At 50.8% G+C, this 22296-nt stretch overlaps 3 protein-coding genes across 3 annotated transcripts in view; all 3 read right to left on the bottom strand.

The window, feature by feature from the left end:
* Positions 1-2587: 2587 nt before the first annotated feature.
* LOC103798547 (carboxypeptidase A1-like) lies at positions 2588-6728 on the bottom strand. The gene is made up of 11 exons (XM_009070819.1): positions 6664-6728; positions 6392-6473; positions 5596-5730; positions 5409-5510; positions 5169-5270; positions 4985-5086; positions 4754-4864; positions 4446-4536; positions 3899-4098; positions 3576-3660; positions 2588-2775 (listed from the first exon to the last, which is right to left on the bottom strand). The coding sequence occupies exons 1-11, from the start codon at positions 6726-6728 to the stop codon at positions 2588-2590; spliced, it is 1263 nt and encodes a 420-aa protein (XP_009069067.1).
* A 1167-nt stretch (positions 6729-7895) lies between these two features.
* On the bottom strand, positions 7896-13166 carry LOC103798548 (carboxypeptidase A1-like). The gene is made up of 11 exons (XM_009070821.1): positions 13102-13166; positions 11263-11344; positions 10729-10863; positions 10483-10581; positions 10034-10135; positions 9858-9959; positions 9623-9733; positions 8972-9062; positions 8631-8830; positions 8168-8252; positions 7896-8083 (listed from the first exon to the last, which is right to left on the bottom strand). Exons 1-11 carry the CDS (start codon positions 13164-13166, stop codon positions 7896-7898), a joined length of 1260 nt encoding a protein of 419 aa, XP_009069069.1.
* A 4444-nt stretch (positions 13167-17610) lies between these two features.
* Positions 17611-22296, bottom strand: part of CPA2 (carboxypeptidase A2 (pancreatic)) — a 7271-nt gene continuing 2585 nt past the window's right edge. The window contains 9 exon segments of the mRNA XM_009070822.1: positions 17611-17798; positions 18085-18169; positions 18920-19119; positions 19238-19328; positions 19689-19799; positions 20451-20552; positions 20686-20784; positions 21254-21349; positions 22217-22296. The exon segment at positions 22217-22296 is cut by the window's right edge and continues 20 nt beyond it. Of these exon segments, the coding sequence (XP_009069070.1) occupies positions 17611-17798; positions 18085-18169; positions 18920-19119; positions 19238-19328; positions 19689-19799; positions 20451-20552; positions 20686-20784; positions 21254-21349; positions 22217-22296 (1052 nt within the window).

Below are 22296 nucleotides of genomic sequence, written 5' to 3' on the forward strand. Positions count from 1 at the left end.
GGCACAGGTCAGGCCAGAGATGCTACAACTGGTTTGGTAGGGGAGGGAGTAAACTGGTAGTGAAGTTTGTGACCAGTAGGAACTGTTCTAGTCCACGTGGATGAATGTGGATCCATAACGTATTCCTGGAGCCACCTGGGAATGCTCCTGAAGGATAAACAGGCTGGAAATGCTCCATAAGCACAACCTCTGGAGGATTTTAGGACTCTCAGACACTGCACTTTGCCAACATGGAAAAACTCCTGGAAGGGTTGGGGTTTTTTTAGGAGCTTTTGTAATAAAGAGGTTTATGGACCTATCCCAAATGTGCTGCTGTAACCTGACACTCCTGGACCTTCTTCAAGGTGAAGAACTGGAGGTTTATTCCCAGTTCCACCTTTGCCAGAGGTTTTGGAGAAGATTCTCAAAGGTTATGGAGAGCTGAAGGGAACTTTGCTGCTATCTCAGCACAGTCCCTAAAGCCCAGCAGGGCCCAGGAGTCTGGAACTAACCAGAATGAAGATTTCCAAAGAAATGAATATCAGTTTTTCTTAAATTGGTGTTTCCAGGTCAGCTGGGAATCATCCAATTCCACCTGGTGGCAAAGCAGAGCTGCCCACAAGGCTCTTGATGGTGGTTGTGGAGGGATTCTGCTCTCTAGTCTCTACCTGCTGCATTGCTGAGCTTGTCCAGCTTTGCTTATCAAGGATTTTGTGTGGATTTGGGTTTTTTAAAATCAATTTTTCCACTCTTTGAAGTAGAAAACATTCAACACATCCCAAAATTCACCAGTAGTGAAGGGGCAAAGTGAAGAAAGTTGCACTTCATTCCAAGTTTGGCAGTTTAGGACTTACCAATCCTGAGCACATTTGTTGTGTCTCCATGAGTGTTAAATCAGGGAATGCTGATTCCAGGCCTGGCAGTTGCTGCTAAGAGCCATAACCTCAGGCTTCTCCAGAGGGAGATGTTGGGCACAAGGTTTGGATATTGCCTCAGGATCACCCCACAGGGAGAGTAAGAGAGAACAAGAGCTAAGTGAAGGTTTCAAAGGAATTTGGTGTTGGAAAAATAGCACATTTAGCTTTGCAAGTTGAGGTATAACATGTGCAGCAGCTCCGAGGGAAAATACGGAATCAAGCAGCATAATTCCTGCATAATTCAATCGGTGGCTTGGCCAGGCTGAGGTTGGAAAAGTGATCCCAACTGCTTGATTGAGCTGGATGTGCCCAGGAGAGGAGAGAGCCAGGAGAGAGCCTGTTATAGGACAAAAGGAAACAGCCTCAAGTTGCACCAGGGAAGGCTCAGGTTGGATATTAGGGACAATTCCTTCATGGAAAAGGATGTGACAGGCTGTCCAGGGCAGTGCTGGAGTCACCATCCCTGGAAGGATCTCACAGCCGTATGGATGTCGCACTTGGAGACATGGTCAGTGGGGGCCTTGGCAGTGCTGGGAGTGGTTGGACTCCATCTCCAAGGGCTTTTCCAGCCTGAATGATCTGTGCTTTATTACCTGCTTGGAATTCAGGGAGTGGTGCAGCACTCAGAGTCCTGCTGGTGTGGGAGCAGGAGATCTCCAGCTCCATGAGTTCTTGGAAGTCTCATTGTGTTGGCTGAAAGTCCTGATTTTGCTATTCATTATGGGAGACACATCCAAAATCCTTGGCTGCTCCATGAAAACCTCCTAAAGTGAATGGACAAAACTAGTCTGAGCTGCTCCAAATCCAGAGCATCACAAAGACTGGATGTTTTCTCCCATCATCTTGATGGATTTATGTTTGTGGACTTTTAACTTGGTGTTGTTTGGGGGGAAGAGCCAAAGGTAGTAACTGTGAGTGTTGATTGGTTAATGTAATAAAATGTAAATGACAGCAGAGGGTTGAGTTGTGTCTGAGCTGTGGAGAGCATGGAAGGTTAGGAATGGGCTCCACCTTCCCTAGGGATTGCAGTGGGTGAGGAGGGGCCACAGACTGGTTTTGGTTGGAAGGACCTTCCAGCTCATCCCATCCCACTCCCTGCCCTGGGCAGGGACACCTCCCTCCAGCCCAGGTTGCTCCAAGCCCTGTCCAACCTGGCCTGGAACACTCCCAGGGATGAAGCAGCCACAGCTGCTCTGGACAACCTGTGCCAGTGCCTCAGCACTCCCAGCCAGGGATTCCTTCCCAATATCCCATCTGCCACTCCCTGTGTCCTGTCCCTCCAGGCCCTTGTCCAAATCCCTCTCCAGCATTGAAGCCCCAATGAGTCACACTGCTCCCATTGCCTGTGTCCCAGTGCTGCTGTGTCAAACCAGACCTCGTCCCCTTCCATCTACCAGAGCAGAGGGAAAACAACCACTTCCTTTTCTTTCATTCCTGATATTTTCATGCCCTTTCATTCCCCTTTCCAGGACACTGCACACGCACATGCTGTTTGTGATCCCCTTTCCAGGCCACTGCACCAGCACATGCTGTTTGTGTTGGCTGCTCCCACAGGAGCTCTGACCCCCCTTCAAAAGGACTTTTCCACATGGTTTGGACAAAGGCAAAACAACAAAAGGCATTTCTCATCCTCCTTTACATTTATTCCTTGCCTTCTTCACCCTCTCCTGCCAACTCCACCCAGATCCCACTTAGTACATGTTGTCCCTGGCGTGTTCCATGATGACCTTCAGCCCCAGCCAGGTCTCCTCTGCCGTTGGAATGATCTGCTTGGCAGGCAGCAGGAAGCCATAGAGGCCAGTGTCCCTCAGCTCGAAGGTGAAGGAGTACTTGATGCCCTGGTTGTAGGTCCAGTCGATGGTTCCTCCACTGGCTTGGTCTGAATGAGAGAACAGGAGGGATGCAAAGCCTTAGTTCAGAGTTTCAGAGCATGTAAAGGGCTTGGAATGGAGATTAGAAATCATCCAGTCTCAACTGGATGGGCCATGGGCAGGAACACCTCTCACCAGAGCAGGTTGCTCAAGGCTTTAGCTAACCTGGAATGAAACCCCGCCAGGGTTGGGGCAGCCACAGCCTCCCTGGGCAACCTGGGACAGTGTCTCACCACCCTCACAGGCAAAACTTCTGCCTAAGATATCATCTCAATTTTCCTCTTTCTATTTCTCCCCATTGCTCCTTGTCCTGTCCCTGCAGCTCCTACCCAAGGGTCCCTCTGCAGCTTCCCTGGAGCCCCTTCAGCTCCTGGCAGGTTGCTCTGAGGTCTCCACACAACCTTCTCTTCTCCAGGCTGAGCAGCCCCAACTCTCTCAGCCTGTCCTCGTAGGGAAGGTGCTCCAGTCTCTGCTCAGCTCCGTGGCCTCCTCTGGCCTTGCCCCAACAGTTCCATGTCCTTGTGCTGTTGGGGACACCAGAGCTGTGCAGCACTCCAGGTGGGGCAGAGCAGAGCAGAGGGGGAGAATCCCTTCCTTGACCTGCTGCCACATTCCTTGGGACGCAGCCCAGGCCTGGGTTGGTCTCTGGGCTGAGCTCACACTGAGCTCATGGGGAGTTTGTCATCAACCATCACCCCCAAGTCCTTCTCAATGACTTCTGGGAATTTCTTGGCTCTTTCTCTAAGCCACAGTGTGAGGGTTGATTTGTGGTGGATTTTGGGGAGCCACAGCTGCTCCTCCTACTTACAGATGGTGGTGATAATGCTGCCATACTTGTACTTGGTGCCATACAGGGAAGACAGAGCTGCCACAGCCTTCTCAGAAATCTCATGCTGGGAACACACAGAAGGAAGAAACATGAGCCAAAGAAGGGAAAATCCTGTTGGATACAGCCTGTGGGAGAAGACTTTCCCTCATGCGATGGGCAAAAAGGATGCCAAACTCATCAGGCAGCCCCCAGGGGCTTCCTCCCAGTGGTCACTTCCCAGTGAAGGATGGAGGTGGCTCCTCCTTGGAGGCGGAGCAGCCTCACATCATCCCAACCCTCCCAAACCTCCCCATCAGCCCTACCAGTTCCTGCTGGTCAGGCACTGGAGTTGTGGTGTAACCATAGGGGTAGAGCAGGAGTTGGGAGTAGCTATGGATGGAAACGAAAGCCTTGATGTTCCCATGGCTCTTCACAAAGTCCACGATGGATTTCACTTCAGGCTCTGAGTTGGCATAAGGCCCATGGTATGTCTCCAGGCAGGGGTTCCCACTGGCACCAGGCCCTGAGGAGGAGACAGAACACAGTGTGGGGGTTTGGTGGCTCAAAAAGTTACAAAGGCAAAAGGTTTTTTCCCTTCCAAGCCCAAGAGTTTTTCCCACCCCTCAGCTTGAGGAACTCTCTTGGGGATCCTCTAGAGATGTGTAGGATGACTTTCATTTGTGATCCCCACTCTGCTGATCACTGGAGGTCATCAAAGCCCTGGTGGAGCCCAAACCCTCAGCTCTGCCACAGAGAGCAAATCCCATCTCTTCCCCAAGGGACATCAGTGGATCTTTGAGCCAGAAATGGCCTTGGACCCACCAGCTGGAGCAAGGAAATACCCCACAGGGTGACTGGGAGAGCTCTGACCTCCAAAACCTGCGTCCCAGTTGCGGTTGGGGTCCACGCCAACGCAGATGGAGCCTGAGTGATGGGACCTGGTCTTGCGCCACATGCGGTTCTGGAACGGCAAAGTCATCTCAGCTGGTGTTCAGGGCTGGAGCTCCACCAGCCTGGAGCAAACAGAGGGACTAAGGGATCATGGTGGTCCCTTCTCATCCCATGGAAACGTGGACAAGGAGGCTTTGACCCTTCAGGGCTGTGCAGCACCTCAGTCCTGCTCCTCAGCCTCACCCAGCACAGTTGTAGGACCTGGGAGAGGAAAACTGAGGTGGTACCTTGGTTTGGGTGTAGGCAAAGCCATCTGGGTTGGTGACAATCTCCAGGAAGATGTCCATTGTCTCCAGGATGGAGGCAACACCTTCATTATTTGCATGGTCATCGACAATCTGGAGAGGAAGGTGGGTTGGAACTCCCTGTGCTCTCTGTGGGGTCAACCACCTCAACCCACAGAGGGGTTGTGGTGACCCTTGGGGGACCTCAAGTGTGTGTGTGGGACATGCTCTTACCTTCTTGGCAAACCAGACCCCACTGGCCTGAGTCACCCACTCACGGGAGTGGATGCCAGTGTCAATCCAGATGGCTGGGCGGGATGTGCCTCCAGTGCTGAACTGGGAGAGCAGAGAGGGACATTGGCTCAGTCCTTGACCTCGCTCCACCCCTCTGGACACCCCAGGAACCCCCAACCCTCACCTTGAGCACGTAGAGGGGACGGTCCTCAGTGGAGCGGCCAATCTCCAGCTTGCTGACCAGGTTGGGGTTCTCAGCCACCAGCATGTCCATGAAGGAGTAGATCTGGGAGAGAAGGATGAGGATGGGTCATTTCCACCTCACCCCCTGCCTTGGCTGCATGTGGAGCAAAGAGCTTTGCAAGGACAACTCCCAGATGCAACTTCTCCCCCCTCAAAACGCCCCAAGTCTTGTGCTTCTCACCTCATCCAGGGTGTGGTAAGCTGCATAGTTGAAGGTGGTGGTGGACAGTGCCAGCTGACGACTGCTACGGAGCATCTCCATCTCCTCTTCATCCACCAGTGCCTGGGGGACATGGGGCAGGATGAGTCCTTGGCCTCACCATGATGAGACTGTGTGTCTCGCTCTCCTCCCTTCCACCACTACTGACCTGCACGTCCTCGATCATGATGGAGTAGGGAACTCCACTAGCCTCCAGGTGGGCTTTGACAGACTGCAGGCTAGGGAAGGGCACACGGATGTCCACTGGATAGCCAAGGCCACGGGGTGACAGCCAGAAATCCAACTGGAGGAGGAAAACAGGGATGAGGGGTCAGATCCTGCCTCAGGCTGCACCTCCCCAGCACCAGCCTCTGGTTTGCTTTTCACCACTTAGCACAGTGTGTTAAGGAGTTGGAATGGAGATTAGAGATCACCTACTCCCAACTAGATTGGCCACGGGCAGGGACACCTCCCACCAGAGCAGGTTGCTCAAGGATTTATCCAACCTGGCTTGGAACACTGCAAGGTTTGGGGCAGCCACAGCCTCCCTGGGTAACCACAACCTCCTTGGAGCAACCACATCCCTGGGGCAACTTCAACCTCCTTAAAGCAACCACAGCCTCCCTGGGCAACCTGTGCCAGTGTCTCACCACTCTCACAGCAAAAACTTCTTCCTAATACTTAAATCTAACTTTCCATCTTTCCATTTCTCTCCATTCCCCCCTGTCCTGTCCCTGCAGCTCCTAACCCAGAGTCCCTCTGCAGCTTCCCTGGAGCCCCTTCAGCTCCTGGCAGGTTGCTCTGAGCTCTCCACACAACCTTCTCTTCTCCAGGCTGAGCAGCCTCAGCTGTGGAGACTTGGTGCCCACCGCCTCCCATCGAGCTCCCCCAGTCCCACCCCTCCTTTACACCGTGACTCAGGGGGTGCAAAACAAGGGGGATGTCCCCGAAAGCCAACCAGGTACCTTCAGATGCTCCAGATCCTGCAGCTCCTGTACCTTCTGCAGCTCCTCATCGCTGCTGGGCACAATGCGCAGCACCTGGTGCCTGGGGGAGGTCAGGGGGGTGTTGAGGACAAGCTCTAGACCACATGGATCCACCTTAACCCTCACCCCATCCATCCTTCCACTCTGGGGGTTGGCACTGAGCCTCTTCCCGCAAGTTTTTGTGGTTCCTCAGGGCTGGAGCAGCTCCTTCTGCCCTGAGCAGTGCCACCACCCTTGTCCCAGCCCCTTACCCAACGAAGGTCTCGGTGCAGGTGGCCACTGCCACCAGGGCAGCCAGGAGCACAGGGATCCTCATCCTCAGCGCAAGGAACCAGTCCTGTGTCCCAACAGTACTCCAGAGCCTCTTAAATCCCGTTGGGACGGTGCCCCCAGCCCGGCCCCCACAGCTGTCCCTTTCCCAGGGCCGTGGGAAGGCCCTGGCTGGCACCAGCCAAGGTCAGGCACTGTGACCCTGCTGTCCCACTTCCATGGGACACCCAGTCCTGGTCAATCCTGTTCCAGGAACCGGCTGGGGCTGTTGGTGAGTCACCTGTCAGTAAGATGAGATGAGGAGGTGCCAAAATCCCACTGCCCATGGTGTGGGATGAGGGGAGGGAAAGGATCAGTTTGAGTTGAGGAGGTGTGAGATGCAGATTTTCATGCAGGAGATAGATAAGCCATGACCATGGTGATGGAGAAATTGATGGAGTTTGGCCCAGGACAGAGGTCAGAGCAGGTTATTGTCAGCCCAGGGGATTAAAATAAACAGCAAGTGTCTGAAAGTGATGGCCTTGAGGGTGTCCCAAGTCCCTCCTCACAGCACCTGGGGGAGGGATGATGGAACAAAGCTGCTCCAAACCCACAGATCTAGGTTTGGGTTATGGTTTAGAAAAATCATACTGTGTTTAGGGGTTGGGATGGAGCTCAGAGATCATCCAGCCCCAACCCCTGCCCTGGGCAGGGACACCTCCCACCAGAGCAGGTTGCTCAACGTTCAGCCAACCTGGAATGAAACACTGCCAGGGTTGGGGCAGCCACAGCCTCCCTGGGCAACCTGGGCCAGTGTCTCACCACCCTCACAGCACAAACTGCTTACTGATATCTCAATTCCTCTTTCCATTTCTCTCCATTCTTCCTAGTCCTGTCCCTGCAGCTCCTAACCAAGAGTCCCTCTGCAGCTTCCCTGGAGCCCCTTCAGCTCCTGGCAGGTTGCTCTGAGCTCTCCACACAACCTTCTCTTCTCCAAAAGGTGTTTTTCATTGCCCAAACACCTTTCTGCTCCCATGTCCTTCAGGACTGTTGGCCCCAAAGAGTGAGGACTTTTAGGGCCAAAGCCATGAGAGGTTAAAAACCACCTGCAGGACTGGGAATCCTTTTCCACCTCTTCTTTAAGTCTAGCATGGGAAAAGAAAAGCACCTTAAGCCATGAAGGGTCTCCAGGACTATTTATTTTGCTGAGGGAAGGCCATGGGAGGCACTGGACTCAGTATGGATGCTCCAGGGCATGGACCATGATGTCCAGCAGTGCTGGCCAGGTCTCAGTGGCAGTGGGGATGATCTGGTTGCTGGGCAGGAGGAAACCATAGCGCCCTGTGTCCCTCAGCTCCAGGGTGAAGGAGTATTTCACCCCATTGTCATAGGCCCAGTCGATGGTGGTGCCACATGCCATGTCTGCAGGGAGAGGAGAGGAGATGTGACCCCAGAGCAGAGCGTTGGTAGTGGCCACAGCACGAGGGGTGGGTGAGGAACACTCACAGATGGTGTTTGCGACACTGCCGTAGATGTATTTCGTCCCGTACACAGCAGCCAAGTCACTCACTGCCTTTTTGGCCAGTTCAATCTGCAAAGGAGAGCCCAAAAGTACTGACATCTGGTGGACCAAGACCTTGGGACAGCAGGGCCTAGAGTCCAGCATTGTTTTCCACCCTCTCTGCTCTTAGAATCATCAAGGCTGGAAGAGACCTTAAAGATCATCAGGTCCAACCATTGAGCTGTCACTGCTGTAACCTCTACACCTTAAACTTCTCCCCAAAACACTCTTCATGTTTGATGGAACCTCCTCCCTCCAAGAACCATCTGATGTCTTCCAACCTCCTCCCTTCAACATACAGGTTGCACCTAACAAGAGGAGCAGGGAAGGTCCTGGGATGATCTGCCCCGACTTTTCCATCAAGACTGGTGACCACAGCCCCACGTCTACCTTTTAGGGCCATCTCACCATTTCCTGGTAGTCATCTGCAGGTGTTGTCTTGTAGCCATAAGGGAAAAGCAGCATCTGGGAGTAGCTGTGGATGGAGATGACAGATTTCACGTTCCCATGGCCATGGATGAAGTCTACAATGGCTTTCACTTCCCTCTCAGAGTGGGCATGAGGCCCGTGGTAGGTCTCAGAGCAGGGATTGCTGCTGGAACCAGCACCTGGAGCATGGAGGAGGAGAAGGAACCATGCAGAGAGGAGCCCTGGTGAAGGGTTTCTACCCTCCAGGTTTTACCCCTCTAGCAGAAGATTTTGAGGCACAAGCAGTGCCTGATGTGGGGACATGGTGGCCCAACTCTCACCTCCAAATCCAGCATCCCAGTTCCTGTTGGGATCCACACCAACACAGCGGGAACCAGCGTTCATGGACCTCGTCTTGCGCCACATGCGGTTCTAGAGCATAGGGAACCAGCAGGGTTGGAGGAGACCTCTAAGGTCATCAAGTCCAACCATTAACCTGTCACTGCTAGGACCCCTAAACCCTAAAGCAGATCCTCCAGCGCCACATCCAGACACCTCTCAAACACCTCCAGGGATGCTGACTCCACCACCTCCCTGGGCAATATCCCAGTGCCTGGCAGCCCTAACAATGCTGAAATGGAGAAGACACCATCCCTGGGATGTGAATCCCACCCTTAGGGGTCAGGTGGAACCTTCCTCACAGAATCATGGGCTATTCAGAGCTGGAAGGGATCCATGAGGATCATCAGGTCCAACTCTTGGCCCTACACAGGACATCTCCGAGGATCACACTATGTGCCTAAGAGCATTGGCCAAATGTTCCTGGAGCTCTGACAGGCTCCTGCGCAAGCATCTCTGGGATAGGAGTGAACCACCTTCACCCACTCACTGTCCCACATGGGAAGGAACATCCCTCCCCACCCAAAAACCAGACTTGGTTGCTGGAGACAAGCACTGGGACAAGACACCCCCAACAGTGTTCCTGCACTCACAGAGTGGTGGGTGTAGACAAAGCCATCAGGGTTGGTGATGATCTCAAAGAAGATGTCCATGCTGTCCAGGATGGCAGTGACAGAAGGGTCATGGCCATATTCCTCAGCAATCTGCTCATGGAGGAGAGCAGGAGCTGCCTCAGTGCCCCATGGGGATGAGGGACATGACCAAGCAGCACCATGGGGAGGTGTTGGGGTAAGACTTGATGTCCCCCATCCCAGGGCATGTGGTTACCTTGTTGGCTGTCCAGATGCCAGTAGCTGTGGTGATCCATTCCCGTGGGTGGATGCCAGTGTCCAGCCAGATGGCAGGTCGGTTGGATCCTCCAGTGCTGAACTGCATGGAGAGAGGGAATCTCATCCCTGTGTCCTTCCAGAGCTAGGTGAGGTGACGACACCCCTGGTACCCACCTTGAGCACATACAGAGGTCTGTTCTCGTAGCTCTGCCCGATCTGGAGCTTGCTAACGAGGTTGGGATGATCCTCCACCAGCATGTCCATCCAGTCATAGATCTGGAAGGAAGAGCTGTTGGGTCATGAGGTTCACCTTGGGTTGTCTTTTGGGATTTAGGGTATCCAGCAACAGATGGAACATGCAGAGCTGCCATGGAGAAAACCTGGTGTTTCCCTGACACCTAGTCTTCCCTGGAGACCTGGTGCTTCTCTGGAGAAGACTTAGTGCTTCCCTGGAGAAGACCTGGTGCTTGGGCCTCTGTGTGATAAAACCTCTGCCCAAGGAGGACAGATGTGTCCCAGGGAGGTCTCACTTGCCACCATGAATGTCACCAACTGGATGCAGCCATGGCATAGGTTGAGTAGGAGCTCAGAAGGATGAAACAGAAGCTCTCAGAGACAAGTACCTCATCTAGGGTGTGGTAGGAGGCAAAATCGAATGTGCTGATGCTTCTCTCTCTCCTCCTAGACCTCATCATGCTTTTCTTTTCCTCATCCAATAATTCCTGTTTAGGAGGTAAAAAACCCCATCAAACAGGCTGGAAGGAGCAGAGGTGGGTTTTGCTTCCATCTCCTCATAGTCTCCAACTTTTTGGACCTCTTCATGGGACTGAACTGCAGGAGCTCATCCCACTCCCTATCCCAGCCCTTACCTGCACATCCTCAATCATGATGCTGTAGGAAAAGCTATAGGAGTCCAGGAAGATTTTGACTGCTTGGAGGCTGGAGAAGGACACCTGCAGGTCAACTGGGTGGTTGAGGTTGGTGGGATGACGCCAAAAGTCAACCTGGGGCGAAAGAGAGAGCTTGGACTCATCCTGTGCTGGTGAGCTGAGCTCCCCAGCACCAGAAGGGATCTCATAGGAGTGTCCAATGAAGGATTTAAGAAGGGGTTTGGACAAGTTTTGGAATATGCATTTGGAACATCCCTTAGCCTCACTCATTGGAGCTTCTACAGCAACATGATTGAGCCCAAGTTGCTCATGGGCTGCACATGTCCCTTTGAATGACAAGTATTTGTAGGGTTGAGCTCAAGAAGTCCCAGCTGAACATTACATAGAGAGTTATAAATGATATATATCCAAAATGGGAATAAAAACTGCATGTGAGGGCAAAAGAAGGAGGAAGCCGTGGATGTCACCAGGAGGATGTCTCTGGGGGATGCTCAGGGTCCCATCCCAGCTCACCTGCAGCTCTGCCTGCTCCTCCAGCACCCTGAGCAGGGTCATCTGCTCCTCATCGTTGGCAATGATGCGCAGGACCTGGTCCCTGCAGGGAGGCAGAGCCATCAGCATGGGAGGGAGGGAGGGAGAGATCAAAGGAGGAGGGACATGGGCTGGGTGGAGGCTGTGGAATGTCCACACCAGCTTGGTGGGTTGGATAATGCCTCAGTTGTCTGAGGTTTAGTGTCAAGAGCAGAAGATGCAGGTTTAGAGCAGCCACAATGGGACATAGAGCAGGAGCTGGAAAGCCTGAGGTGGTGTCCAACCTTGTTTGATCAGCTCCCAGAATGTTAGGGAATATCTAACATACTGGTGTGTTCTTTCTATATCTGTAGAAGTATTTCCTGGCTGAGCTTCCACTCCAGCCTGACTGAGCTCCCCCGGGGACAGGGACAGCCCTGGCAGAGAAGGAACATCCTCCTCTAGTAGTGAGACCTCCCTGTCCCAGGTCAGTCCTCCTCCTGCAGCCTCTTTTCCTTCTCCTGATCACAGCAACAAACAACTTCCTCTTGGACTTGATGATCTCAGAGGTCTTTTCCAACTTGATTCATTCTGGGTTTCTGCTGAGATCCCTCCTGGCTGTCCACAGTGAATGGGTCTCCCTGCCCAGAGCTCACAGGAAGCTGAATGGACACTTTCCCCCACACCATCGTGCCCATGACACCAAAACTGTGGTGTCCCACCCTAAAGGGGAAGGGAGAGGCCATGGTGTGTGGTAGAAAGGGAAGACAAAAGTCAGGGGGTCCTCAAGAACTCTCAGAGCTTTAGGGAATTGCACACTTGGCCTGGAAATTGGGATGTGTATCCCTGAACTATTCTATAAGCTCATGGTAGTGGGTTTGGATAAAGGAGAGGGAGAAAGGAGAGGAAAGGAGAGAGAAGGAAAGAGGAAAGGAGGGAGCGAGGGAAGGAGGGAGGGAAGGAAGGAGGGAAGGAAGGAAGTGTCTGATCACCCTTTCTGGGAAAAAATTGTTCCTCATGTCCAGCTTAAACCTCCCTTGGCACAGCTTGGGCTCTGTCCTCTCCTCCTGTCACTGTTCCCTGGGAGCAGAGCCTGATCTAACCTGGCTCCAACCTCCTGTCAGGGAGTTGTGGAGAGTGATAAGGTCACCCTGAGCCTCCTCTTCTCCAGGCTAAACACTCCCAGTTCCCTCAGCCTCTTCTCATGGACTTCTGCTCCAGACCCTTCCCCAGCTCTGTTCCCTCCTCTGGACACTCTCCAACACCTCAGTGTCCTTCTTGCAGTGAGGGCCAGAACTGGACACAGCACTCAAGGTGTGACCTAGTGCCGAGCTGGAGGATCACTGCCCTAGTCCTGCTGGACACTCCATTGCTGACACAAACAGATTATTCCCACCCATCCTTGTCTGTTCTTCCCAACAATCCTTGGTTGGCACACTCCATTGCTGACACAAACAGATTATTCCCACCCATCCTTGTCTGTTCTTCCCAACAATCCTTGGTTGGCTACCCTAGTGCCGTGTCCAGCTGGAGGATCACTGCCCTAGTCCTGCTGGACACTCCATTGCTGACACAAACAGATTATTCCCACCCATCCTTGTCTGTTCTTCCCAACAATCCTTGGTTGGCTCCACAGACACACACATTCCCCCTTATCTTCTGGGATTGCACCCCCTGGCAAAACCTGGGGTGATGCCCAAACCCTTCCTCCAACCCTGGGGTGCAACCACATCATTCCTTGTTGGGACACCACCCTGAGCTGTCAGTTTTCCCTCCCATGGGAGGGAAAACCCTTCTGGTTGACCCCAAAGGGCTCTCCCACCCCATCCCACCTGGACTCACCCTACAAAGAGCTGCTCGCCCCGTGTAGCTGCCAGGAGGGAGGCAAAGAGCAGCAGGATGTCCATGGCCAGGAGATGCAGCCAAACCTCAGCCCCCGAGGACACTCAGCTCCCTGTGAAATGCCCTGGGGACACTCCTGGAGCTCCTCATGTGCTGTCCCCACGGGAGAGGCACCAAGAGCTGAGCAGGAGCAGCTCCCACAGCCCAAACCTTTCCTTCGGTTGGCAAAGCCAACAGCACAGCAGCCAAACTGGGAGGTGTGGGAAGCTCCTCCTGGTCCTGCTGGGGAGGGAGGGAGGGACTGGTGGGAGCTCAGCCCCAGCCCAGGCCCTGGGGGGCACAGGACCTTAGCTCCTGCCACACTGGCACCATCCATGGCCACTCATTTATGGCACATTAATTAATTGCCACTCATTTATGGCACCTTATCAGCATTAATTGCCCTGAGTTTTTATACCTGTCCATCATGAATTGCCATGAATTTATTACACGCGGCTACAATTAGTTGTCGTTAATTTATGTAGTTTTACTACATGACTATCCATTAATTTATTGCACCTTGCTGCAATTAATTCCCGTTCATTTGTGGCACATTATTAACATCAATTTCCATGAATTTTTATGCATGTCACAATTAATTGCCATCAATTTACTGCACGTTGTTATCATTAACTTCCATTCATTTATTACACATCACTACAATTAACTTCCATTAACTTATTGCACATTACTATACTTAAATTCCATTAATTTATGTAGTTTTTCTATCACTAATTTAAATTAATTCATTGCACATCACTACAATTAATTTCCATTAATTTTTTGCATATTACTATCATTAATTTCCATTAATCTATTATACATTGCTATAATTGATTCCAATTAATTTATTACACATTAATACAATTACTTTCCATTTGTTTATCCCCCATTATTATCATTAACTTCCATTCATTTATTATACATCACTGCAATTAATTTCCACTCATTTATTGCACATTACTATACTTAATTTCCATTAATTTATGTAGTTTTACTACGATTAATTTCCATTCACTTATTGCACATTTCTATCATTAATTTCCATTTATTTATTACCCATTACTATCATTAATTCCCATTAATTTATGTCCTTTTACTCCATTAATATCCATTAATTTATTACACATTGCTGCAATTAGTACCCATTGATTTACTGCACATAATTATCATTAACTTCCCTTCATTTCTTACACATTATTACATTAATTTCCATTCATTTCTTGCACGTTAATTAATTCCAACTCATTTATTACACATCACTACAGTTAATTTCCATTCACTTATTGCACATTTCTATCATCAATTTCCATTTATTTATTACCCATTGCTATCATTAATTCCCATTAATTTATGTCCTTTCACTACATTAATACACATTAATTTATTGCACATTGCTACAACTAATTCCCATTCATTTATTGCACATTATTACATTCATTTCTATTCATTTCTTACACCTTAATTAACTCCAGGTAACTTATTACACCTCACTACAATCAATTTCCATTCATTTATTGCACATTACTTTATTAATTTCCATTCATTTATGTAGTTTTGCTCTCATTAATTTCCATCAATTTATTGTACATCACTGCAATTAATTTCCATTAATTTATTGCATGTTTTCTATCATTAATTTCTATTCATTTCTTACTCGTTCATCAATTTCCCTTCGTTTCTTACCCATCACTCTCAGGTCTGACCACGAGGAGCAAACCCTGTGTAACTCCAAGGTACTACAGAATCACCAGCAGCAAACCAAGCACGAAACACACACAGGGTGAGGATTAATTTAGTGAGCTGGAGACTAATTATCCCAAATAAACTCAGTGCTGCCCATCGGATGCTGCCAGGAGCATGTGAGGGATGGGATGTCCTTCAGCACTGGTGGATGTGATGGAGCTTGGATGTTCCCTTGGGGGAAATGCTCCCAGAGAGAGGAGCAAGGCTTGTTTTGGGGTAAAAAAGGAGTAGGTTTGCTGTGCTGAGTGGGCACAGGGCAGAGGCTCCAGAGCAGCCACCACTGCCGTGCCAGAAGGTCACTTGGCACAGAGGGTTCTTTGTTCTGCAGGTTATAGCAGAGTCTTTGTTGGGAGGTTACAGCAGAGGCTTTGTTGGGAGCTTATCTGTGATGCCCCTGAGCTCCCACCGGTGCTTGTCAAGGATGCTCCTAGTTCTGGGCTGAGTTCCCAGCCTGGCAGGTGTCTGCTCTGCCAGGGTTTACAGCAGACACCTTCTGTCCTTGAGTTTCCCCCATCAAAACCAGGACATCCTTCTCTTGCAAGAGCAGGAGGTGCCCTGGGGAAGGTGTTGTGGTCAGGGGTCTGTGACAGCTCCATCATGCAGAGCTGCTGATGCTGGTGAGCTTGGCCTGTCTGGTGGGCACAGTTCTCCTTGGGGCAAAGTCACAGGATCACACAATCACACAGTATTCAGGCCTGGAAGGGACCCTTGAGGATCATCTAGTCCAGCTCCAGGACATCCCCAAGAATCACACCCTGTGCCTGAGAGCATTGGCCAAACACTCCTTGAGCTCTGCCATGGGGTGGTTGAGGTGGGAAGGGACACTAGAAGGTCTGTCTGCCCTCCTGGGTGAAGCACAGTCAGCTCTGGAGGCAAACAAGGTCACTCCACATTGAGTCTCAGAGTCCTCCAAGGATGGAGCTGCACAGCCCCACGGGGCAACATGTCCTGACAGTTCTTCCCATGGTAAAAAGCATTTCCTTACATCCAGCCTGGCTGTCTCTCATTTCAGCTGATGCTGTTGCCTCTCCCATCAACCTTTGTGGAGAGTTTGGCTGTGTTTCCTCAATAACCTCTTCACAGGGATGGGAGGATCCCTGTTAGGTCTCTCCAGCCCAAAGCTGTGTCATCTCCAGGCCAAACCAGCCCATCTCCCTCAGCATCCCACCATGAGACACATCTTCCTGTTCCTCTTGGTGACCTCCTTTGGTTTTGCTCCAGATCTCTTTGGTGTCAGGAGTCCAAAACTGGATGTTCTCATCACATCATGCACTTGAAGAGGGGACAGAGGGGCCTTGAGGTGGCCTCAAGACCTGGATGGTTGGAATGAGCTTCAAAGCCAGAGTAAGATCACAGATCTATAATTCTCAAGGCTCCTCAGGCTCTGCAGCTCTTGCCCACTGCTGCCACAAGGGCCCTGCTCTGGGGCAACAGATTGTCCAGGTCCAAGAGCCAACTGTGTGCCCTGTCCCTTCCCAGCAGTGGGACTGTGGCACCTCTGAGGAGATGTCCCTGACCAGGGCAGAGGGTTGGGGCTAGATCATCTCTAAGCTCCATTCCAACCCCTGAAATTCTATGATATGATTTTTCCAGTGGAGTTTTTAACCACTGGCTAAGGATGGGATTTTGGAAGGGTGAGTTGGTCTGGGAAGCAGCTGCCACTGGAGAAGGTCATGAACAGAGGGGACAGGGACACATGGGGAGCACATACACAGCTTTGCTTCCCAAACCAGCTGCATTTAACCCCACAGCAAAGCCATGTGGTACCTCCTGCTGCCTCAGCTGCACCTTCAGCTCCTCCCTGCCAACAGCTTCGAGTCCTTCCAGCGTGAACTAACATCTCACCCAAGACATCAGGTGTGCTTGCTCTCCTGCCAAGCTCACAGAGGGTGAGTAACTCACCAGCTGCTCGGGGGAGGGGGGGTGTCACAAGACACTGAGATAAACCTGTTAGACTCGATAATCACTGCAGCCCTGAGCTCTTTGCTCTTAATCCCAAGAAATTGGCAAGGTGAACAACAGGAGGAGGGAATGAGTTGGCTGGGCTGGGTGAGGGCAGTTGTCCTCCCAACTCCATCCTCCCTGTAGCCATGCCCAAATCTGGGAGGGGGGAAAGGGGCAGGACAAATACATGGGGACATTAAGCCAGGAGATGCTCCTCACACCAGTGGGTGGTGGCCTGGCAGTGTCCTGAGGCTCATTAGAGGCAATTAAATTCCTTAATAGCCTGGATTATGCTAATTAATATCAGGCCCCCTGCACCAGCATGTTCAGCCTGGAGAAGAGAAGATCCAGGGAGACCTTAGAGCCCATTCCAGTGCCTCAAGGGGCTCCAAGAGAGCTGCAGAGGGACTTGGGACAAGGCCTAGAAGGACAGGACACAGGGAATGGCTTCAAACTGATTAGATGGGATATTGGGAAGGAATTCCTGGCTGGGAGGTGCTGAGGCACTGGCACAGGTTGTCCAGAGCAGCTGTGGCTGCTCCATCCCTGGGAGTGTTCCAGGCCAGGTTGGATGGGGCTTGGAGCAGCCTGGGCTGGTGGGAGGTGTCTCTGCCCAGGGCAGGGGTTGGGTCTGGATGTACCACACACACGGAGTCACAGTGAACAAGACAAGATCCAAATGCTGCAGGAGAAATGCACGCAGAGTGTTTATTCAGCTGTCAGAATGAACAAGGAGTTATGACCTTGCTGCCATAGAGAGCTGATTCCCACCCCAGACTTCTAGTGGGACTTGTCTCGCACATGCTCCATGATCTTCTTCAGGCCCAGCCAGGTCTCCTTTGCAGCTGGGATGATCTGGTTGGCTGGCAGGAGGAAACCATAGCGCCCTGTGTCCCTCAGCTCAAAGGCAAAGGAGTATTTGATGCCATTATCATAGCTCCAGTCAATGCTGCCTCCACTGGCTTGGTCTGGAAGAGAAGGGAAGATGAGCTGGAAGGGTGAACAGAGGAATGATGGAAGTACTGTCATCCTACTTTGATATTTATGAGGTATAAGGACTTGGTGGTGATGTGAACACTCAGCTCTGGTTTTTGCCCAGTGGTGTCACCCTACAGAAGGTTTGGATGTGAACACTCAGCTCTGATGTCTGACTGGTGGTGTCACTCCACACAAGTTGCTTCCAAGAGGGACAAACCTCATGTGGAGGACAAAGATTACTGCCCTGGGCCAAGCTCAGAGTAGGGAAATACTCACAGATGGTGTTGCAGATGGTTCCCACTTGGAAGGTGGTGCCGTACAGGGAGCGGATGGAATTGGCAGCAGCTCTTCCCAGAGATTCCTTAGAGAAGAGAAGGTGAAGGACAAGCCAGGAAGGAGCCACAATTAATGAGACTAAACATTCAGATTTCACCAACCTGAACCATATTTGGAGCTTATTCACACTAGTGAACACTCAACTTCCACAGTATTTCTGGGAGGTGACACTGGAGGTGAATTAAATCCCAATAGGTTCTAGATTTGATGTTTCTATCTCCAGTGTTTCCTCTCAGTGACTCTCTTGTCAAAAGAAGGTTCAGGAGACATCAGAAAACCCCAAGGCAGATCTTCCAATACTCCATGGTCTTTGAGCTTTGTGCTCACTTCAACTACGTAACTGGGGGTTTTATGGAAAACAGAGCCAGATTCTTCAGGGATTAGGCCAAAAGGACAAGTGGCAACAAATTTCCACAGGGGAAAATTGCATTTAGATGTCGGGGGAAAAAAATCCCCATGGGAGCAAGGAAACTTCGGAATGGGCTTGAACAATTTGTCTTTAGAAACACCAAATGAAAACCACCAATCAAAACTCAGTTTGATTAAGTCAAGGCCCTAAGAAATCCAATCCCATGTTGGAATTGGCTCTGACTCCAAACCCCTTTCAGCACAGGGTTAGAATAGAGACCTCCAGAGGTCTCTTCCATTGGAATGATGATGGTGAGATCCATGTTGCCTCAAAGATGTGATGCAATAGAAGTGTGTAGAGTATGGAAAGCAGAGAAAGGCAGTTGGACACAGCAGAAGAAGCTAAAGCCAAGTCCTCATGTCTCACCAGCTCGGCATAGTCAGCTGGTCTGGTGCATTTGTATCCATAGGGATACATCAGGAGCTGGGAGTAGCTGTGGAGGGTGAGGAAGGCCTTGAAGTTTCCATGGCTCTTAATGAAGTCAACCACAGATTTCACTTCCACCTCAGAGTTGGCACTGGGGCCATGGTAAGAGTCGGAACAGGGTTTGTTACTGGCTCCAGGACCTGTAGGTGCAAAGGAGGAACAAAGCTGTGAGCTGTGACATTCCTGGAAGGTCTCAGCAGAGCCACACAGAGCCAGGAATTCCCAAGGACAGGTTTCAGCCAGAGACTTAATTCCTACCTCCAAAACCTGCATCCCAGTTGCGGTTTGGATCGACTCCCACACACACACTGCCTGGAATCTTGGAGCGAGTCTTCCTCCACATGCGATTCTGAGACAGAGAAACACCAACTGCAGCTTCAACAGGAGCAAATCTGGGGCCTGGCACTAAAACTGCTCCTCAGGAAGAGTTACCATCCACAAGGAAGTGATCCTAGGCATGAGCCAAAGATTATTCCTGGTGGCCCTAACTGCCAACATGGCCCAATGGTCAAAACTCAAAGGGTTGCTGTATCTCCAGTCGGTTAAGAAGGGTTGGACAAGTAATTAGTATCTTTGTCTACTCAGCTGTTTGGTAACTACTTCTCAGAGCATTAAGAAACGGATCTCCAGAGCCTCCTTGTGTTTAGTCTTTGCTTGGAAGAGCATGACAGGTCTGTAAACCAGCTCAGACACACTGCCTGCTACTCACCGAGGTGTGAGTGTACACAAATCCATCAGGGTTGGAAACTGGCAGCAGGAAAAGGTCCATCTTGTCCAGCAGAGAAGTGATGGAGGCATCTGTGCCATAGTCAGAGGCAATCTAGGCAGACACAAGAGAGCACAGGCTGATGATCAGCATATTTCTTTCCCTCATGGCCTCCTAGACTGGCACAGAGGCAAGTGTGGATTTGGGGGCAGGGAAATGAGGAACATCAGCTATCTGCTGGCCAAAATTGGTCCTCATTAGACCTGGAGTGAGCAATGAATCTAGTTTATCCTGAAGGCAAGAAGTTAATGGAAGAGGACAACAAGATTTCCTCCTGCCTGTCCCAGAGAATGGGCCAAGGCTACAACTGAGAGGGATCAGCCAGGTTGGGAATGCTCAACTGTGGTGCACTTTGCAGAATGAATCAGGTTGGAAAAGACCTCTGAGAAAATCAAGTCCAACCCATGACCTAACACCACTATGGCAACTAGACCATGGCACTGAGTGCCACATCCAGTCTCTCCTTGAACACCTTCTTAGCTCCTGAAGGGCAGAGAGATGCAGGAGGGTGAGAAGTTGGCACTCAAGAGTTTTGAACATGAGGAGAAGGGATTGGACTTGATGAAAGGGAGTTGGAATGAATTGTGATCAACAGAGCTTAACTGATGTTCTGTGCATGACCATAACACTAGGGTATATCCCCTGTAGGATTGGCAGAGTTAGGTGAACTCATGAGTTCCCAAGAGCAGACAGTGCTGAAGGAACCTGGTTGGCAATCCAGAGGGCACTGGCTTGGGTCACCCACTCCCGGGAATGGATTCCAGCATCGATCCAGATCGCAGGACGATTCGAGCCTCCAGTGCTGAACTGGGAAACCAAACATAAAGGTTTAAACACTCACCCTGACACCTTTCAGTCAAGAGCATCGCATCCAGCCTGGGATGCTCTGGGCTGAGCTGTGCTGTGCCTGTCACACGTGTTCTGGGAGCATCTGTCATACCTTGAGCACATACAGAGGACGTTTCTCATAGGACTCTCCAATCTGGATCTTCTCCACAAAGCTGTACTCAGCTGCAAGGTGATCCAGCTCTTCATAAATCTGGAACGAAGAGTCATGAGGACATTTACAGCACATTTGTGTGTTCTATGATTCCTTTCACAGAGTCACAGGATGGTTTGGGGTGGAAGAGACCTCAAAGCTCATCCCACCCCACCCCCTGCCCAGGGCAGGGACACCTCCCACCAGCTCAGGTTGCTCCAAGCCCCATCCAACCTGGTCTGGAACACTCCCAGGGATGGAGCAGCCACAGCTTCTCTGGACAACCTGTGCCAGTGCCTCAGCACCCTCACAGCAAAAACTTCTGCCTAATATCTAACCTAAATTTCCCCTGCTTCAATTTCTCCCCATTCCTCCTTGTCCTATTACAATGAATACGGTTAATGACAAAACCACATGCCAAAAGAGGCTGGAATGACCTTTAGATCCTAATATAAGAGGTTTGATTGAAGAAAACATTAAAAAAAACATGTCAGAAAGGCAAAGAATTCTCTTCCCCTGAGGTACTCACAGCATCCAAAGAGTGGTAGGTGCCAAAGTCAAAGCTGCCAGTGCGTTCCCTGAGGGCACCCTCAGCCATGTCCTGCTTTTCTTTATCCAGAACATCCTAAAATAAGACATAGAAATGGTGAAAAAACTCTTCTTTAGCTGCAAAAAAAAAGAAGAAAAAACAACAGTGGATCTGCTGAGTTAACCATAGAATCAGGGAATGGTTTGGGTTGGAAGGGCCTTAAAGATCATCGAGTCCTACCTCATGGGCAGGGACACCACCCAGAGATGGAGGAGCCACAGCTGCTCTGGGCAACCTGTGCCAGTGCCTCAGCACCTCCCAGCCAGGAATTCCTTCCTGATATCCAATCTAAACCTCCCCTCTGTCAGTTGAAGCCATTCCCTCTCATCCTGTCTCTCCAGGCCCTTGTAAATAGTCTCTCTGCATCTTTCTTCTTGGGTCCTTCAGCTACTGGAAGGTCACAGTTAGGTCACCCTGGAGCCTTCTCTTCCCCAGGCTGAACAATCCCAATTTTCTCAGCCTTTCCTCATGTGAGAAGGTCTCCATCCCTCTAGTCATCTTGGTGGCCTCCTCTGGAGGCCATTTTGGGATCACTGCTCAGAGTAGTGCCCCAGTGAGTGATTTTTGTCCTTAACTACTCCCAAAATAGTTTCCTGAACTATGAGTAACTTCGTTGTGTTTCCCAAATATCTGAGCCCAAAAGACCACATGGAATTCCTCAGGGGATATCAGAAGAGCCCCATGGAACCCATGAGTTTGCTATCACTACTCAGCATGTTTTCAGAGAGCATCTGCAGTGAACCATGGATTGTCCTTGAGAAATCAATCCACAGCCTACAAAGATAAGGAGACCTCATGGAAAACAAAGTAGGGAAGTCCATGTTGTTAATGAGGCCCAAATGGTGAGTCCTTACTTTTTCCAAGAGATACAAAAGCCAAATCTGTGCCAACGGCATTGCTCACCTGCAGGTCTTCAATCAGGATTGAGTACTCAATCCCTTGGGACTCCAGGAAGGCCTTGACTGACTGGACACTCCCAGCAG

The sequence above is a fragment of the Acanthisitta chloris genome, unplaced genomic scaffold (assembly GCF_000695815.1).
Source record: "Acanthisitta chloris isolate BGI_N310 unplaced genomic scaffold, ASM69581v1 scaffold2043, whole genome shotgun sequence".
In the NCBI taxonomy this organism is placed as follows: domain Eukaryota; kingdom Metazoa; phylum Chordata; class Aves; order Passeriformes; family Acanthisittidae; genus Acanthisitta; species Acanthisitta chloris.

Excerpts from the sequence above, each read along its gene's own strand:
- LOC103798547 (XM_009070819.1), bottom strand. The coding sequence starts at position 6,728 with ATGAGGATCCCTGTGCTCCTGGCTGCCCTGGTGGCAGTGGCCACCTGC. Across the intron at positions 4,099-4,445 it reads CTGGGACGCAGGTTTTGGAG|GGCCTGGTGCCAGTGGGAAC; the intron begins GTCAGAGCTCTC and ends TCTCCTCCTCAG. Across the intron at positions 3,661-3,898 it reads TGCCTGACCAGCAGGAACTG|CATGAGATTTCTGAGAAGGC; the intron begins GTAGGGCTGATG and ends GTGTGTTCCCAG.
- LOC103798548 (XM_009070821.1), bottom strand. The coding sequence starts at position 13,166 with ATGGACATCCTGCTGCTCTTTGCCTCCCTCCTGGCAGCTACACGGGGC. Across the intron at positions 9,063-9,622 it reads TTGTCTACACCCACCACTCT|AACCGCATGTGGCGCAAGAC; the intron begins GTGAGTGCAGGA and ends CCTATGCTCTAG. Across the intron at positions 8,084-8,167 it reads CAGTGTCGCAAACACCATCT|ACATGGCATGTGGCACCACC; the intron begins GTGAGTGTTCCT and ends CTCTCCCTGCAG.